Below are 14,783 nucleotides of genomic sequence, written 5' to 3' on the forward strand. Positions count from 1 at the left end.
CCCCCCCAGCAGTTGAAGCCCCGAGCCCCCCGAACTACACACACACCTGCAGCCAGAGGAGCCTTGGGCTAGCCCAAGCCACCCCAGGCCAGCTCCAGCCACCTTGAGCTGGCCCAAACTGCCTAATAGGAACCATGCCATGCCATGTCACGCCTCCCCTCTCAAGACACCTAGTGGGAAAAGCAAAAGCTGTTCCTGAAGAACCTGAGCTTTTTATATGCGTCCTGCAGGTTCTGAGGTGGCTGAGCTACTCAGGTTCCCGGGTTCATCAGTAATCTCCCCTGGCCTATTATACCTGCCGCCTATGATAAAGCTTTAAAAAACAAAAGCATCGTTCTCCCAGGAAGTAGAAGCTAATGCCACCATAACATTTTGCTGATGCACAAAACTGAAGGAAGTGGATTTTCTCAACCAATGTTGTGTTAATTGGATTCCTGCATACAGATAATACAGGTAACAGTTATATCACACCAGGGACCATAAAGCTCTGCTGATAATTTAGATGTATGGCACAGCTACTGTTATTTCATAGTATGTTGTTCCATGTTATTTCCATAGAAACTGTGCTGTCAACTTGTAATTTCACACTAAGCGCATCCCACCATATTATTTCTGCAACACAAACATGATCGTATTTTAGCATGGAAAACAGTGTTCCCCGGCAAGATAAAAGGCCTAAATTTAGTGAAACTCTGCTACCAAGCCAATATTATCTCAAACAGGGCTGCCTGCAGAAGAACTTGAGTATATCAGGGATCAAAAGGTACAGACTGAAGTGTGATTCTATTCTGGGAACTGACTGTGTGAAAATATCTTTTATTACACCAACTTTGGCTGCTGAAAGAGACAAGCTCTGGCGTTTGCTCAGAGTTCTTCAGAGCTGCTGCTGCTCCCAATGTGTATTCAGAGCCATCTTTGCTTACTTCAGCGACAGTCTTTTTCTCCCATCAGCTCTGCAGAACCAACAGAGAGTTGGGGGTAGCATTTTTCAGGCGTGATTTTAAACAAAGGTCCTGATCTAAAGGAAGCACTCAAGCACATGCTTGACTTTAAGACTATGGGTTGGAGGCTAAAGCACACACTTCCGTGTTTTGTTGTATCATGGCTTACGTTCAAACTGCAGGCCCACCTTTGCAACTTTACTGCTTTTAAATTATTTCCTCAGTTACACCCATGCCACCTCCCTGAAGGCAACAAAACCGGACAAGTGTAGTTGAAGCTAGAATCTGAGAACAAGGGAGTTGCACAGAGGTCACCGAGGGCAGCAGCTGGCCTACAGCCCCGTGGTTATGGTAATTACACACAAGCCGAGAACCCAGCTTGGCTCTCAGATCTTGACTGAGTTTGCAGGGCTGGTTAGTAAAAACATCTTTTTATTTGTGAACTGAACAAACCCAGGGTAGGAATCATGGAGATGCCCCAAAACCAGGGGACCCCCTGATGCAAGTTCCATAAAGTCTTTTTTCAGAACGAACACCATTTTTATAGTGTGATTTTAAAAAAAAATCCCACCTTTAAAGAAGGTTCTATTATGCTATGAGCTGTGCAGACATTTAAACTGAGACAGTCCCTACTCTGAAGAGCTTGCCAGACAAAGAGTGGAAGCTGAAAAATAGCATTATGCCTTTTTTACAGATAGGGAGACTAAGTGACTTCCCACAAAGAGTCAGAGGCAGAGACGAGAACGGAACCCAGGTCTCCTGGGTCTATGTCAGTGTTTAACTACAAGACCATCTTTCTGGTCTCCTTTTGCTATATAATTAGCTGCTCTATTTTAATAAAGGAAGAAGAGTGTGTTTCTTCCTTCTCCACCACCACTGGAGCCCTGATTGTTACTAATAATGGCCCTCAGTTCAGCTTCCTCTTGCACGGCAGGTCAGAGAGCCTTGCGTTACAAGTGTCCCCTTGTTCCGGGAGCACATGTGAAAGTGACCAATCTCTTCTGCTCTATCCTCACTCTGAGCTACCGCTTTCGCTATCCAAAAGCAATCAAGGAGCAGGAATGGAAGTGTCTTGGGAGTGCTCATATAACTATCGTCCAGTAGAACAGGGGACGTTTAAGACACAGATACACCAATGCACGGGATAGAATTTGTAGCATCACTGCAAAGGCTTGTCAGTCACTGTTGCTTTGGGAGACTTCAACAACCCCCGTTAAAAATGAAGGGATTATGCTTTCCTAATAAATAAGCCTCTACTATCGTAATGCATGGGTGAAATTCATCTGCTCTGCTGCCCATATCAATCCTGTGTCTGTATCTAAATAAATGTCTGTGTGGACAGCACACTTCCAAAAATGATTATTTAGGGGTTGGTGAAGTTCCCGACACCTAAGAATTCTGCTCCGATTTACACCAGTGTAATGTATTGAATTCAGTAGCATTACTCCTGATTTACATCAGTGCAGTATCACACCCTGGCTGTACGTTTCATGTCAGCACCGACCTTTCTGTCGTCTCGCCACCCAACTCAATGAGGCTGAAATCTGTTGCCAACTGATTTACCTGTTGTTATTCTTCAGTTTGATGTGATCAGTCGGTTCTAGGATCTGCCCGTTCTTCAGCCAGGTGATCTGAGGGGGAGGCTCTCCCTGGGCCAGGCAGGTGAAGATTGCAGTTGTCCCTACAGGTCTGGAAATTGACTGAGGGTGTTGCACAAACTCCGCAGGGGCTGTGAAGGGAAGGAAAGTGAAGCATGAGGAACACTGCCAGGAGCCAACATTGCCCTGGCACCAAGCCTGTTCTAATCACTTGGTGTAAAATAACCTGAGCCTATTTTGTGAGCGCGGCGAAGGCTGATGAAAGAAAATCACCATGGTTTATCAGCTCCAGAGGTAGCTTGGCAGGTTTGACAGGCGTGTGTCGGCCACAGATAACTACAGATTGTGCTTGCCCATCTGTAACCATGACTGTAACCAGCTAAAGAATAGAGCTGGGATGGTTAATCGGGGAGAGGGAATTTTCAGTAATTGCATGAGCTACTGATGCCAGGTGGGCTAGTCGTTTAAAAACACAGTGTCCCCTTCCTGCTCTTTAAGGGACTTGGATGCTTGATTGTCTACACAAAGGCACGTTATTATATTAGGCTGCTCTGAACCACAAAGCCCTGCCTGCTTACCATGGCTTTGCTGCAATGGTACCATGGCTCTGGGCCACTGCTATGCTGGTACAAGGCCCATGTGATGAAGGATCATTACAAATGAATCCTGCCCATTAGAAAGGCCCTGCTGGATCTTTATTGATCTGAATGAATTCAAACACAGGGATGAAATACAAAAGCCAGAATTATGCCCTTTAATATGTTTTTTTAATATCATGTGCTGGGGAGTGTTAGATTCATTCCTTCTTGCTCCTCATGACTGATTGTGTATGTTGCATGAAATGAGCTCTGATGAAAGGTGCCAGATCAGCAGCTCTGCAGTCCTGTTTGAAAGTGTGAGCCCCAAAATATAGTGTGTATCATTCCAGTGCCACTTTCACATCCTTCCATGCCCTAGCCCACACACAGCCAGGAATGGCAAATGATACCATAGCTTTGCACTCTACGGTAAGCGCCGTGGTTAGAGTGCTGGGCATGGAGTCAGGATTCCTGGGTTCTAGTCCCAGCACTGACTTCAAATGTGTCTTTGGGCAAGCTGTCTCTGAGACTCCATTTACCCACCTTCACAACAAACACCAGGCCACCGAACTCAGAATGATGGCGCGAGGTCTACTTAATGTTAGCAAAGAGCTTTCCACTGCTCAAATGCAAAATATTGCCACAATTCTCTCTCTAAACGGGAGCACAAGTTCCTCAGCTATACAAATCACTCTGGAAATTGGAGCATGCTGCAGAGTTTGCCAGTATACGTGCAAATGGAGTTCAAATGAGCCACATTCATTTCCATCTGCCTGGCTGTGGAGTGGTATGGAGTTTGTTAGCGATCAGCATTGCTTCACTCAAAGAAACAAATAGTTATGAGAGTTTCCGGCAATACCATTCCAAATATGATTATTTTGTGCTGCAGTAATGTGTAAGAGCGCCAGTCATGGACCAGAGCTCCACTGTGCCAGGGGTTATACATTCATAGAACAAAAAGCTGTTCCTAGCTTTAAAGAACTTCCCAGTTTAGTATAAAACAAGAGCCAAGAGGTGGAACAAGACAGACAGATGAGGGCAACACAAGTAAATAAGACAGATGAATAAGGGAATTCATTTCTTTACCCTATACACAGCCAGCCAGCGACGAATATATGCTCATACGCAGAGGTCTTCACCCAGAGATCCCAAAGCACTTTATATAGGAGGGTAAATAACATTCTCCCCATTTCAAAGATGAGTAAACTGAGGCACAGAGAGGTGAAGTGACTTGCCCAGAGTCAGCAGCACATCTGCAATGGAAACGCAGACTCCTGACACTCTCCGCTAGATGATGCTCTCTTAGTGAGCTACAAACATTTTGGCAGCTACATAAAGCATGTTTTTACAATAGTAACACATCAAAAGTTTGGCTGGCCATTCTCTCCTCACCACATTCCCATTCGCTGCAGGTTCACAGCCCCTGTATGCCCAAGTCTTCAGCCTGGGACCCAGAACTCCTGGAGGCAGAAGCCAGAACGGTTCTAACTGCTACTCAGTTCATAATAGTCACAAACGTTTCTGACTTTTCACCAGATTTTAAGAGGAAATTATTTCACCTCCCTCCAAGCAGCTCATCTGAGACTTAAAATCATTTATCAGAATAGAGCAATATATTAGGATCCAGAAAACAGCGCCTGAAACGCTTGCCTGAATAGCTGAGTTTATACAAGCAGTTACGCTTCAAAGGGCAAAGCTATAGTATACTCCATATTGCTGCTTCTAAGACCCAAATCCAATTGCAATCTCCAGAAGTTACTAGGAAGACAAACAAACAACAGCCACAGGTCTAATGAATTTATAGCCCAAAGGCACAAAGTGGCTTGCTGACATGAAATATTTTTGACAAAAGCAAGGTTATTTAGTGAGGGACGCTCACTGCACAGGCAGGCATTTTCCAAGCAGGAGATTAGCAAGTACTTCCATGAAAGATGCACATCTCCTTTCCTTCCCACACTTACATCGCCGGACTTCCAGAAATCTAGGACATAAACAGGCTTCCCTAAGATGTGGCAGCCAGGGTGAAATCCATTCCATGTGCAAAGAGACAGCCCAAGGTTTATGATCCACTAAGGTCTTGACCACACATGGAGTTATTCTGGAATAGCTACTGAGCTTTAAATTCACACCCTTTCTTAATCTGAATTAACTTTCAAGGGTAGACAAGCCCTCATTACTTGCATGTAAGCCTTATGTCTTGCACAGCTGTAGTGCTGACCCTCTGCAGAGGAATGAACTTCACCCTGCATGAACAAAAAGCCTCTCTCTCTCTCTGAAGAGGACTGTAATAATGGGATGATCTTGGATTTCTATTGGCTTTGGTGATTGGTCCAGTGATTGTTCTGATCACTGCTATTACCTGGCTTATATATCACCCTCTGCAAGCCTAACAGCACCTTGCAGGATTGCCAATTATATACAGACAGGGCCTGATTTTCAGTGAATATCTCCAATTGTGTGCGTACGCATGTTTGCATGCACAACACTGTCACCGCAAAATCAGAGACTGGATTGCAGCCTGGCTGAAAAATCATACCCCACGGGATTCATTTCCCCCCATCTGCCTTGCAGGATGCAGGGAAGAAAGTTAGGCCACTGGTCTCTTGTGATTTTTCTCCCCACTCATTCCCCCTTCCAATCAAATTTGAATAGAAGAACCCATCACTATAACATGGTTTGGCTGTTACTCTTTCGGAGTTGCTCAAATTCTAAGGGGACGGTCACTATTATACAAAGCTGATTGGCTAGATAGATGCTGGGCCGTTTGTTATTTACTGACACGGATGGAAAACAGTCTCCTGGGCCTGTACAGATCAGGTCCTTCTCTACTTAACTAGCAGGATGCTAATCAGAGCGCAGCCTGAGGTGAAATGGCTCTGTGACACCTCTGAAGTATCCCCATGCAGGTGACAGCACTGTAGGAGGCTAAGAACTCTCCAACCTTGGGAAATCTGACTCCAGAGCAGCCTGTTAAAAGTCTTGTTTAAAATAGACGTTTGCCAATTATTTAGACAGAGGCAGGAGGAGCACGCTGCACACCTGTCTGGGAAATAATTTGTTCAAATCCATGTTGCTATGCAAATGTAGGAGTGAAATGACTTCCACCTCATTTTACAACTCGGCTTGAGGCCTCCATGCAAAAGAAGAGAAAGAGAGAAGGAAAATAATTCTGCCAACAGAGACTGGCACCAACAAGGCGGGTACGGTAACACGGTGCATCCCGAGAGCCAGCACTGACCACAATACATATAACAAGACTGTTAGTGAGATGAAAACACTGGTAGTTTGTTCCCGTGCAAGAACGATCAGTCTCGTTAAGGTTCCATACGTTTCCCCTCAAGGGAGAAAAAGACCAAAGGGTGATCCAACTCTTTTCCCCCACCAAGTAAACCCTATACACCTAGTCAGCTCCATTTTCTCCACTGGAGCTACCTCCAAGTTACATCAGCAGGATCAAGGAGAAAGCTGCACTCTTGTGTGTGTATTCGACTTCTGGTATAGAATCTGCGGGGGATTAAAAAAAGCCAACCCCCCACTCCTTTCGCAATCAAAGCTGTTCCAGAAAATGGCATCCTGACTGCTGCTAAACCAAAGCTAAAGGTACCGACACTGAAGAGCAACGGCATAAAGATGGCAAGCACTGAGAGCGGCAATACAAAAAAAAACCCACTGAAGAGACGAGAATGTTCCTCACAGAAGCCCCCCTCTCTCATTTTTAATAATCAAAGAGAAGTGGAGCATTTGACTTATGCGAGCTGTAGGGGTTGTTCCACTGATGGGAGTTCATTGTCAGGCTAGTTTGGCAGGAGCCGGAGACTAATAATGAACCTAATCTTAGAAAGCTAATGGACACGGCTTCACCTCCTGCTGAAACTTCCTTAGATTCCAATCAGTGAGTTTTCTCTCCCCCCATCCCGACTTTTTCACCTCCTAGATCAAGTTAATTTTTAAATTAAATTAAAATGGAGGACAATTTTGGTAGAAGAATGACAAAGGGGGGGGGACCCTGTTCCCTGCAGCGAGCGATCACTTTGTATTGCTTAAGTGGTGTACAGAGAGAGCGTGACACGGTGGGGACCTAATTTTCAAGCAGTGACTTAGCCTTCCCTCCCCTCTGTGACGGCGCAATTTTGCAAGCACAATTATTCTGCAAGCAGTTCGATGCCCACCCGCTCTCGTTGGAGCCCGCAGATCATTTTGCAGGTGCACTCAAAGACACCAAATGAGGACACAGACTTCTTCCAACTCCATTCGTCCTGTTTCATTAAACCCCGCCACCTGGCCTGTTGCCTTTACCCCCCAAAAAACCTGAACCTGCTAGTTGTTCAAGGGAAAACATCTTTTAAACAGGGAAGAAGCCATCCAGCGGAAACCTTCTGGAGTCACTCTCTCGTCTCATTCTCTCTCATTAGCTGGTGTCAAGAGGGAGTAATTGGGACACTCGTATTTTACTCCAGGGGAACCAAACGTACAGCTGTGTCCACTGGCACTGAGCCAGGGACACTAGTCGCCATTCAAAAACCCATCCCCTTGGATTCAGCATGTCCCCACTCTGCTATGCTCTTTCACTAAACGAAACCAGATCTAATGCCAGACTCCAGGTTCCACTTGCTTAAAATCTCCAGAGGAGGAACAAGATTGACCCAACACTGGCAGCCCCCTCTCCCCACTTCTCTTCCCATTACCTCTGCCCAAGTGCACCTCTGGGACCAACTCCGGCCTCTCCATCACTCCCGCCCCCTGTGAAACAGTCCTTACTGGCTGGCATCGCAAGGCTCCTATTGCAGTCTCCTGCTTGCTGTTTAACAACGTAAGGCCAAATTCTGGCTCCTGCACTGGGAAGGGAAGAGTTGTGGAGCTCTGGTGGCCAAGTGGAGATAGCCTGGGGCTTTTCGCCTGCATGGGCCAGATCAGGCAGAATGTTGCGGGGGAGCTGGGTGAATGCATTTAGCAGCAGCACTTACTGCTGCCTTTAAAAGGTGATACGTGCATTCCCCAGTTACTAACAACAGTGGAATCAGGGATGAGAGAGGAAAATTTGGCCTTGGCCACACACCCTGGGACCCTTAGAAAGATGCTGGGCATGGTAGCGAGGAGCGGGCAAAGCAGCACTCTGCCCAGGCCCCGGACAGGTGCATCAGAGTCCCTATGCCTCCTTCCACACACAGGGCAGACCAGAATTCAGGCCACCGCATGCAGCGTCAGATATAGTACCTCTGCTAAACTATACCTCAAACGATACAGCCCGTGTAGCTAAATAATGTGATCAGAGGAATGTTTTGAGGCAAGCGGTATCAGATACACATGCGCAGTACCTCCGTATTCGCCTAAACTGGAGCTACAGAAAGCAGGGAAAACTGTTCGCACAGGATGGGGACAAAGGCTCATGTGGGGGGTCTGGTGGGGAAAAAGCTGAGTTGTTACTGCAGTAAATTGTTAATACTGTAACCCTGTGTTTTTCAAGCAGCAGGGCTGCTGAGACGCTTTAGTGGGCTGGACCAGCCTATTGCAAAGGAAGAGCAAGTGCAAGTGAAGGGGAAAGAAAGGAATTGTTGCCTTTTTTTGGTGTAGGAGGTAGCAGAATTCAGTGCTTAACCAACTGGGAATTCCCAGTGGGGGAGCTCCAAAAACCTAAGAAAACAGATACGATTGTTTTGTCCCATGCACAGATTAGGAAGGGGCCTGGTTTCTGTGGAAGGTTGCCTGGCTCTTCCCTTGCCCAGTCGTTAACGTGTTTCCAATAAACAGCGACTGAATATTTTTCTTTCTTTGCTGGGTTTAGGAGGAGAAGGTGGACAGTTTGAAACACCCGCCTATTCCCAATCTCCTTACCCTGCCCACACCAGCGTCCTTCTGTTCCACGCTACACATCCCCCTTTGTCATTTATAATGGATGGATCATTTTGCGGATGCTTACTTCACCTGAGAGGAGGTTCACTTGCCCAAATGCCTCCACTCCCTCCACCTTAACACAACAAAAGGCCATAGCGGGGAGAAAACCAGAAACCCATTTCACCCAGATCCACAACTATATTTAAGGTGGTACCATCAAACCCGTGGTGAGGAGGCCCGAGCACAGAGGCAGGGAAGAGATCATATGGTTTTAATGACTATTTAAAGGTGTGACATATGTATCAAAAAGCAATAAAGCTTAATACCTTCCTCCAAAATTTTTAAACAAATGCACTAAAAGGTTTGGCTGTGCCTAGCTATGCTGTATGGTGATGTTATGAAGATCTATGGTGCGCCATATCTATCCCCGGGGGAATGTCTTGTCTCACCAGCAGCTGCTCACACCAAGCTAAGCATGAAACAGCCATTATTGTTTTTTGTTTCTAAGTATTTTTGGTGTCCTGGAGCGTGAAGTCATTTGGGACTGACTTTCTCAGGTGCTGAGCACCCTCAACTCCAGCTGAAGCCAACGGGAGCTGGAAGTGTGCAGGCGTTTTGATAATCCACCCTCTTAGCAACACAAGAGGTGCCATGCATCATATGCAGTGATAGGGCAAGTTTCCCCACAGTGCCGTACCTACATGCCTGAATGGAGGGACTGCATCTAGCTGGGACATGGAAGTTCAGTCCCCAGGGCCCATTCAGGCCTTGGTCTCTCGGCTGAGATTGCCAACACGGAGTCACTTAGTCCCAGCTGTGGTGTTACTAGAACTGTGGTCAAACCTGTCAGAGACGGTCTAGGTATTCTCGGTCCTGCCTCAGAGTGGAGGGATGGACTAGATCAGGGGTTCTTTTTCCTTTCTGAGCCCGCCCCCGCAACATGCTATAGAAACTCCACAGCCCACCTGTGCCACAACAACTGGTTTTCTGCTTATAAAAGCCAGGGCTGGAGTTAGGGGGTAGCAAGCAGGGCCGTTGCCTGGGGCCACACACCACAAGGACTCCCACGAAGCTACATTGCTCAGGCTTTGGCTTCAGCCCCAGGTGGTGAGGCTCTAGGCCTTGGGCTTCAGCCCCATTTGGTGGGGCTTCAGCTTTCTACTCTGGGCCCCAGCAAGTGCTGGGCCTCCTTGATAGCCCACCTGAAACCTACTTGCAGCCCCTCAAGGGGCCCTGGACCCTTGGTTAAGAATCACTGGACTAGATGACCTCTTGAGGTCCCTTCCAGTCCTCCATTTCTATGATTCCATACTACTGGAAATTGGACTCAGCCCCCCAAATTCATTTCATGCAGGCTGCCAAACAGCCATAAAATGGTTAACAGCTATATAACCTACTTGCCTAGGTAGGCTTTGAATTATGGATCCATAGTAGCAGCGTGCGTGCCCATTTTATGTACCTACAAACTGACCTGAGCATCCTAATGCAAGATGTGGACATCTCACTAAAGAGCAAAAATTTGAAAACTGGGCCCAGAGTTTTAATATCAGAACAGAGGCTGAACTTCAGAAGTCCACTTGAAGGAGAACTGTGGGAAAACGGCACCATCACTGGTCAAAACTTTTATGAGAGATCGGCTAATAATCCAAAGTAAAATTCTGCTTCCACTGAGGACCAAGGCTGAGAATCTGTATGGATACAGACCAGCAAGTGACCAAAACACTGGAGAGGAAAAAGAGGGCAGAATATCTCCGACTTTGGGAAGTTTCAAAAGCCAAACCCTGATGTGAAATTTGGAAATGTCCCTTTCTCTATGGAGCTGATCCAACAGCTGGTGAAGTCAATGCAAATCTTTTCATGGTGAGACCTTGAACACATTTTTCTGGCATGAATTTAGGGTGTAAGTGCTCAGAGCTCCTTAGCTAGGGCCAACAACTGGGGCAATCAAAATGCCAAGAATTCCAACACATAACACAGTAACTGCAGCACATCTGGGAATGAATTCTAACCTGGAGCCTGATCCTGCATCCCTTGCTAATGAAATCAACAGAACTGCTCACATAAGAGTATGAGCTGCAGAATTCACTGTACAAAAGAACAAAACCCATTTCTGAAAGCAGAGAACAGAGATATAAGACAGCGATTGTCAAAAAGAGCCTTCTAAAATGTGTTCTCAACATGGACAATCATTTGTGAGATGGGATCTCATTTTTCTCCATAGCTTTCAGGAGGCAATGAAGCGTGGAGTGGAGAACACTGGTGACCATCTGGCCATTCAGAGCCCATCAGTTTGTTAGGGCTCTGAATGTGATACCAAACACATAATAAAGCACAATAGATCGTACACTGACCCCTCCGTGTATCTCATCCATCCCACACAAACACCCTCCATTTTGTATTTAGATACAGTCTGCTCTTAAAACAGCCCCTCACAAGACTTTCACTTGCGACATGGCACAATGTGATATTCAAATGTCTGTGTTAGGATCCCAGAAGAAAACGGAAACTTTTCTGTGCAGGGACTTAACAAAGGAGATCAAAGAACTCTAAATGGATAGAGGAGGCAGCGAGAGAGAGAGAGATTGAGGCCCTAACCTTTGAAGGCGGGAGAAGTCCCTGGACGATAATAAGATGGTATTAGCTGATCTATAAGGGAGATTGTAATAAGAAAGATAATTATCACTGAAATAGAATAAGTGTTCAAATAGAGAGTGAAGACATCAAATGTGAAGATCTTAACCCAACCTACAACCAAGATTTTCATTAAGATCTTTGGGACGCAGCATTACTTAGTGACTGAAGCTGAGTAATGGGAGTCAGGACTCCTGGGTTCTCTTCCAAACTCTTCCACTGACTTATTGTGCGACAGTAGGCAAATCACATTAACCTCTTTTTGTCTGTTTCCCCACCTATAAAACGTGGACAAGAATGCCTTCTTCACAGGGTATTACAAAGGTTAATTGATTTATGCCTGGAAAGCATGCTGAAAGCCTCACGTTAACGGGAATGAAAGTATTATTTATTAGCACTTTGGAATATCATGCTGTGGGGAATTGGGCATTGCTTCGGAGGCCCAGCACTTCTGCAGAGCTCCTCCCAAATTATTCAGACTTTTGTTTCGTTGTTATTGGTTTTTCCCCTTACACCTTTGATATCTTTATAAAGCTAAAATCCGCAGTCTCTGTTGTTCACTCTTGGCAGTTTCTTATGCCCAAATAAATTTGTTAGTCTCTAAGGTGCCACAAGGACTCCTCCTTGTTTTTGCTGATACAGACTAACATGGCTACCTCTCTGAAAATAATCACTTGAAGCTCTGAGTGGGAAAACTCAGACAATACAGTTCAGATAAAGCAGAAGCTGCTGGCAGCTATAGCAGTTGAACACACCGAGGGTACAACTCTGTTGCCAATGGAAGTTTTGCCACTAGCTTCCACAGGGGAAGGATTCAGTCCTTAGAAAGAGACTAAACACTAGATCGGATGACCCTTGCTATACCTCTGAATTCCAAAGAGTTCCCAGATACAGCTCAGCTAGCAACAGTCAGAGCTGGATACCCCTGCTGTGTCTGCCAGCTCCTCATATTCATAGACCCTTTTGATCTTCTAGTTCTTAATGGAAAAGCATTTTCTCCATGACAAGGAGGCTGTCCCCGATGGCTGTGACAGCACTTTCACTAGAAACCTAGGAACCGATCCTCCTCTCAGTTACCCCAGTGTCAATCCAGAGTAACCCAAATGGAAGTCAGTAGAGTAACTCTGGATTTACAGCAGCATATCTGATATCAGAATGGGAACCCATGTTTTCAAAAATGTGATTTTAAAGGCTGCCTCTTTGTAATTAGTTCAGCTATGTAACAGTTTGCTTATTCCGTTTCCTTATCGTGTTGTTGCTAAAGAGGAAGCAGTCAGCAATATGGAAAGATTTTATTTGTGCAACTTTCATGAAGATTTTTAAACTAGCTGCATTTTTTTTAAAACTTCTCTTTTCTGCTCCCCTACCATGTTTGGTTCAATAGCCTTTACCACATGCATACTCTTGGAAAAGATCTCCTACCAGATGCAAAGTACTTTTAAATTGTTTTTCTTCCACTCCCCCATCCTATCCCAATCCTGGGGCTTTACACTGTGTAGCTGCACCTGGCTGCATTCCAAGCAGTTGCTGATTTACTGCTCCAAAACCTGAATCTGCCTTACTCCTGCTGTGAATTATTAGTAGCACTTTTATTCAGCACCTTTAACTTTCAAGATGAATGGGGAGCATCCCTTGTGTCTATTTCGGAGTGTGCAAGCGCAGGAAAAACATCACACAAAGAAATCTGACCTTACAGCTGTGACAAAGTGGGGCTGTTCTTAATGTTTCCTCTGAATACTGTGTGGGTGCCTCAGTTTCTGGCCGACACTCGGTCTCCTGGCAACTAATGGCCCAGGCCCTTCCCTCTTGCAAGGGGATGCTAAAGGTGTGGGAGAACAAAGAGTTCAGGTGACCTCCTGGCCTGGGAAAGGAACTCAGCAGAGAAGGAGGGGCTGAAGGGGGTTGCAGTTGGGAGTTGGCAGGGGACAGGAAGCGAGGGCAGACGGGGTTGCCTGGCTAGCTGGGCCTCAGAATGGACCCAGCTGAGGGGTCCCGTTCTCTGAACCTACAAGCTCTGTTTAACTGGCTGGCATGTTCCTGTCATCTAATAAACCTCTGTTTTACTGGCTGGCTGAGTCACGTCTGACTGCAAAGTGGGGATGCAGGACCCTCTGGCTTCCCCAGGACCCCGCCTGGGTGGACTCGCTGTGGGAAGTGCACGGAGAGGCAAATGCTGAATGCTCCAAGGTCAGACCCAGGAAGCTGAAGCCGTGACAGCTTCTTGCCCTGAAGACAGTCTGCTCCAAGGGAAAAGAGGCTCCCCAAAGTCCTAACTGGCTTTGTGGGGAGCAGTTCCAAAACATCACCCCAGGACTCTGTGACAACAGCCACTCTCAATTATTTTGTGCCACAGAAGTAAATGCTTAACGTCAGGGTTCCCAAGCTTTTCCACTGTGTGGGTCACATCTTCATAGGGAAATTGCTGTGTGCCCCCCTGCCATCCCTGCTGGCAATAGTATAATATCCCTGTGGCAACTACAGCAATTGCTTACAGGGAGAGGATTTCACATACTTTCAGCTTCTTCCAGTGGGACCAAAAAGGAGGCCGGCACCATTTCACCTGAGTGCTCTCCATAGCTCAGCACTGGAAGGAATACATGTATTGAGTAATCAGGATCAATCAGTTGTAGAGCTGATATCACTTCTGCACTGGTAGCAGAGATACAGCTGTGAACCCAGCATGTGACTCTTGGTTACTGAGAGGCGAACACCACCATGGAAGGATAGCACTTTCCCTGTCACTAGCATGAAAGGTTCAATTAGCCCACTCCGACAGGAGATGCATAATTTGAGATTCAGGATATCATCAGTCAACCGTTAATGAGTGAACTGATGAGAGTGTGAGATGCTGCAAGAGGCCCAGCCTGAGGAGGAAGTGAGTGCCTGTAATCAGGGGAGGATTATTACCATTCAGTTCCACACTGCCAGCTGTGTTGCCGTTCTAAACACTTGCCTGGTTCCTTTCACCATGGAGACTGGTGGCTTGGTGAGTTTCGGAGCACGTGGTTCTGGCTGCTGGCTGGAAGGCCTATGAGAAGTGGCCCTGTCAGGACTATTGTTGTGGGCCAATGCTGGAGCCTGCGTTTCCCTGGCACTGAGAATACGGGGAATGTCACAGGTGACTTTTTAAGAGGGCTCAGCTCCGAATCTTTCGTGGATGGCTCAGACTCATCATCTGTTGCTAGAGTCCATCGCGGTGGGTC

The 14,783-nt window shown here is 46.4% G+C and overlaps 1 protein-coding gene across 1 annotated transcript in view; it reads right to left on the reverse strand.

The window, feature by feature from the left end:
• IGDCC3 (immunoglobulin superfamily DCC subclass member 3) overlaps window positions 1-14,783 on the reverse strand; it is a 166,797-nt gene that overhangs the window by 41,650 nt on the left and 110,364 nt on the right. The window contains exon 6 of the mRNA XM_032766045.2: window positions 2,505-2,670. Within this exon, the coding sequence (XP_032621936.1) occupies window positions 2,505-2,670 (166 nt within the window). The remainder of the gene's footprint in view (window positions 1-2,504; window positions 2,671-14,783) is intronic.

The sequence above is a fragment of the Chelonoidis abingdonii genome, chromosome 9 (assembly GCF_003597395.2).
Source record: "Chelonoidis abingdonii isolate Lonesome George chromosome 9, CheloAbing_2.0, whole genome shotgun sequence".
Taxonomy (NCBI): Eukaryota; Metazoa; Chordata; order Testudines; family Testudinidae; genus Chelonoidis; species Chelonoidis abingdonii.